General features: G+C 41.0%; 1 protein-coding gene across 1 annotated transcript; it reads left to right on the top strand.

The window, feature by feature from the left end:
- Positions 1 to 1060: 1060 nt before the first annotated feature.
- Positions 1061 to 2011, top strand: LOC124225398 (olfactory receptor 52A1-like). The gene has a single exon (XM_046638057.1). The coding sequence runs from the start codon at positions 1061 to 1063 to the stop codon at positions 2009 to 2011; it is 951 nt and encodes a 316-aa protein (XP_046494013.1).
- Positions 2012 to 2256: the final 245 nt, after the last annotated feature.

The following is a 2256-nucleotide window of genomic DNA, read 5'->3' as shown; positions in this document are numbered from 1 at the left end:
CAGTATACTGTAAATTTATTTAAAACAAAGTAGAAACCCCACGGTGTAAAGTAGAAGGATATGCAACTTTAACAAGTGATCCACTGACCTGTAACATGTGGAGGGAAAATATTGTCATGCTCATCTAGCTATATGGCATCTCTAAACTGACTACTTTCTGCTTTTGATTACATTCTATCCTCTTTTTTCAGTTGTTACTCTTCTTGAAATGTTTCTCTGTAGTTTCCTTTTTTTTTTTCAAATTTCCTAAGCCCCTCTCTAAAAAGCATTACCTATAACTCTTTCTATTCCACTGAACAAATCTGCTTTAAACATAAGTGAACCTTAATTCAGAGAACTAACTACCCCTGGCTGCCTTTCAAAACAGACCACTCTCTTCAAATCTCCTGTAACGGCCACATTTAGTTTCTTGGCAAACAGTGACTTGTTCAATATTTTTATGATGGACTGAGTGAATGTAAGACAGCTAAATGCTTTCCTATCAATCCTCATTTGAGACCCAATGCCACAGACTCAGGGATAAAGTCCTGAGACCTGGGACCAGGAGCAGTGTTGGCTGAGGATGAAGGCTCTGAAAGGACTATGTGCTAATACACATCGGGCGACAGAAATTGAGTTGTTCTAGGTCTCCAAGATTCCAAGAAAGAATCTGCATTTGCAGCAAAATTAGTCTGGCATCTAGAGGTAAGTAAAGAAAAAAAGCCTGCTGATGGTGTTTCAGACAGAGCAGCCTAGAGGTCATAGGAGATATAAAAGATGAATGTTCTCAGAGTCGTGGTTTCCATTTCCACAAAGGGTAAGTCAGAAATCCTGAAAATTTCCTCTGTTCATACGTAGCTCTACTAAAAGTTTTGTAGGGTTATTTACTACTACTATCTTGGCATATAGCATAGAACCTCTGGATAATCTGCCCAAACTGGCACCCAAAGCACTGAACTTATTTCTTCAATGAGCAATATGTCTGAATGATAGAGAAGTCTCTGTCCTTTTCACTTTCCATTCACATTGTCTTTCTGTTAGGTATGAGAATCGGTGTCGAAAAGAGAGATCACAAACTTCCATGGCATCCATTAACACATCATATCTGGATCCCACAACAGTGACGCTGATTGGCATCCCTGGACTGGAGCATGTGCAGTTTTGGATTGGGTTTTCCTTCCTTGTAGTATGCCTGGTGGCTCTTCTGGGAAATATCATCTTGCTGATCATCATCCCTTCAGAACGCAGCCTGCACCAGCCCATGTACATTTTCCTGGCAGTGCTGGCGGCCACTGATGTAGGGCTCTGTGTAGCCATTGCTCCCAAGATGTTGGCCATCTTCTGGTTTGGCTCTTGCTCCATGGCCTTTGATGCTTGCCTCACCCAGCTCTTCTTCATCCATACTTTGCAAGGTATGGAATCTGGCATCTTGTTGGCCATGGCCTTTGACCGCTATATTGCCATCTGTAACCCTTTGAGGCACACATCCATCCTCACACCTTTCGTTCTGGTTATTATGGTGCTGGTTGTGGCAATCCGGGCAACAGTGCTTGTTGGTATTTTACCAGTTTTAATCAAAAGACTACACCTTTTCCATTCCATTGTAATTGCCCACTCTTACTGTGAGCACATGGCTGTCGTCAAGCTGGCTGCAGAAGACATCCAAGTCAATAAAACGTGTGGTCTCCTTGTGGGTTTTACAATTCTGGGATTTGACATGATTTTTATCCTTATTTCCTACATCCTTATTTTCCAGGCTGTTTTCCGTCTACATCAAAAGGAGACACAGCTGAAAGCGTTTAATACATGCACAACTCACATTTTTGTTTTCCTCGAGTTTTACCTTCTTGCCTTCTTCTCTTTCTTCAGCCACCGTTTTGGACACGTTGCCCCCTCTACCCACATTCTTCTGTCTACCATCTACCTCCTTGTGCCACCAGCACTTAACCCTATTGTCTATGGTGTAAAAAATAAAGTAATTCGTAAGCGTGCAGCACAGATTTTTCTTCTGAATCATCGATCACTCCAGTGATCTACTAAATGTTTCTATTCATGAAGAGAATGCTTTTACTTCCTAGACATGGAGACAGGCTGAACTCTCTGTGTTTATGTTTGGGGCTTCACTTCAACATGCTCAAACTTAAAGGCATTTATTTCACAAACTACAGCTAGGATGACATAAAATCTATTCAGGTAAAGACTGGTATTAGCTCTATTCATTCATTTTTATCTTTATCACTTCCTTCCTTTTAATTAATTTGTGTTTAGCAATTCATT

The sequence above is a fragment of the Equus quagga genome, chromosome 14 (assembly GCF_021613505.1).
Source record: "Equus quagga isolate Etosha38 chromosome 14, UCLA_HA_Equagga_1.0, whole genome shotgun sequence".
In the NCBI taxonomy this organism is placed as follows: Eukaryota; Metazoa; Chordata; class Mammalia; order Perissodactyla; family Equidae; genus Equus; species Equus quagga.
This window is presented reverse-complemented; position numbering and strand designations above follow the sequence as displayed.

Coding starts and splice junctions, on each gene's coding strand:
- LOC124225398 (XM_046638057.1), top strand. CDS start 1,061: ATGGCATCCATTAACACATCATATCTGGATCCCACAACAGTGACGCTG.